At 58.5% G+C, this 1,814-nt stretch overlaps 1 protein-coding gene across 1 annotated transcript in view; it reads right to left on the bottom strand.

Annotated features, from left to right (window-relative positions):
• Positions 1-400: 400 nt before the first annotated feature.
• DGUOK (deoxyguanosine kinase) overlaps positions 401-1,814 on the bottom strand; it is a gene marked incomplete at both ends in the record, with an annotated part of 1,874 nt that continues 460 nt past the window's right edge. The window contains 3 exons of the mRNA XM_010014911.1: positions 401-500; positions 615-730; positions 1,313-1,460. Of these exons, the coding sequence (XP_010013213.1) occupies positions 401-500; positions 615-730; positions 1,313-1,460 (364 nt within the window). The remainder of the gene's footprint in view (positions 501-614; positions 731-1,312; positions 1,461-1,814) is intronic.

Below are 1,814 nucleotides of genomic sequence, written 5' to 3'. Positions count from 1 at the left end.
GGCTCGAGGTGGGTACCGGAGGGCAGGAATGATGCTGCTGCTGCTCAGAATGGGTCGGGATGTGACGGCAAAGCTTTGGCTTGCAGTGCGGTCACAAAAGCCTCCACCTGCAAGAGAAGCTGATTGAGAGTGTGGCACTGGGATGGGATTGGGATGGCACCGGGAGAGCACTGGGATGGGGTTGGGATGGCACCGGGACAGCACTGGGATGGGGCTGGGATGGGATTGGGATAGCATCGGGACAGCACTGGGATGGGGCTGGGATGGCACCAGGATGGCTGAGGTTTAAACCAGCACCTGCACCAAGGGTGTGGAAATGATTTTTCCCATGCCAAGTTGAAGGTGAGGTGGAAGCTTGGAGGATCCTGTGATCCCAGGATGCCGCCTCGGCCATTCCCACCTGCGCCATGAGGCCGCCCTGTGCAGCCACATCGTGCTCAAAGTCCTTCTCCACATCCAGCACCAGGACGGGCGCGTGCTTCATGTCCGCAGAGTGGACCCTGGGGAAGGGAATACACCACATGAACCCCCAAATCAACTCCCAAATTCGGGGGGTCACCCCGCAGCCGGTCCATGTGCCGGGGGATAACGCAACGGGATGGGCTTGGACTCACTCTGTGCTCTTCTCCACCAGCCACTGCTCGTGCTGGGCATGGAGCTGCTGCAGGTATTCCAGCTGGATGCCCTGCTCCTCACTCCTCGCCCGGCGCCGCAGCCGCTCCAGGCACGTCTGAACCACACCGGAGGAGAGAGGTAAATGGGATGTGAATGGGAGAGGTGGGAAGTGAATGGGAGAGACAGGAGATGAATGGGATGCAAAGGAGATGGTGAGTGGGAGAGGTGGGAAGTGAATGGGAAAGATGGGGGTGAACGGGATGCAGAGAAGATGGGAGGTGAATGGGAGAGGGGAAGGTAAACAGGAGAGATGGGAGGTGAACAGGATATAGAGATGGGAGGTGAATGGGAGAGAGGGGATGTGAACAGCATGCAGAGGAGATGGGAATTCAATAGGAGAGATGGGATGTGTAGGAGATGGGAGGTGAATGGGAGATGGGATGTGGACAGGATGCAACGTTCAGCAAAACAGCCCCAGAAGGACCGCAGCCAGTCATCAGGCATCCCAGGGTGATGCTGCAGCCCTCCCTCCCCAGAATCCACTCTCGGATCATAGCAGAACTCCCCCTGACATTCCCATGGGAACAGAGCTGCCGTTTACGGTTAAACCCCAACACTTCGGCAGTTCCAAGCGCTCACAGGCTGCGAGTGGAGCCTCATCCCAATCCCGCCGGGCGCGGGGTCTCTCCGCACCCACCTGCGGCGTCGCCCACAGGTACAGCAGCCCATGGAGCACGACGCGGGTCCCGAGCTGCTGCAGCAGGAAGCTGTGCCAGTCCTGGTAAATGGCCCATTCCAGCGGCTGCAGGTGCCCGGCCTCTGAGAGGTTCTTGGCAAAGACGTACCTGGGAAGGGATGGAGACAGGGGACAGGGCAGTGGGACAGCTCCACCACAGACTGGTTTGGGTTGGAAGGGACCTTAAAGCTCCTCCAGTTCCAACCCCCTGCCCACAGGCAGGGACACCTTCCACTAGAGCAGGTTGCTCCAAGCCCCTGTGTCCAACCTGGTCTTGAACCCCGCCAGGGGTGGGGCAGCCACAGCACAACCTGTGCCAGCGCCTCACCACCCTCACAGGGAAGAATTTTTTCCCAATACCCAATCTAAATCTACCCTCCTTGCTGGGTTTAGAACCACTTTACACTTGTTGACAGGCAGATGCCATGAATCTCTTTGACTGAGCCATCTATCTGTGGATAAA

Source organism: Nestor notabilis, unplaced genomic scaffold (assembly GCF_000696875.1).
Source record: "Nestor notabilis isolate BGI_N333 unplaced genomic scaffold, ASM69687v1 scaffold26705, whole genome shotgun sequence".
Taxonomy (NCBI): domain Eukaryota; kingdom Metazoa; phylum Chordata; class Aves; order Psittaciformes; family Psittacidae; genus Nestor; species Nestor notabilis.
The sequence above is the reverse complement of the archived record's forward strand: the minus strand, read 5'-3'. Positions and strand labels throughout refer to the sequence as shown.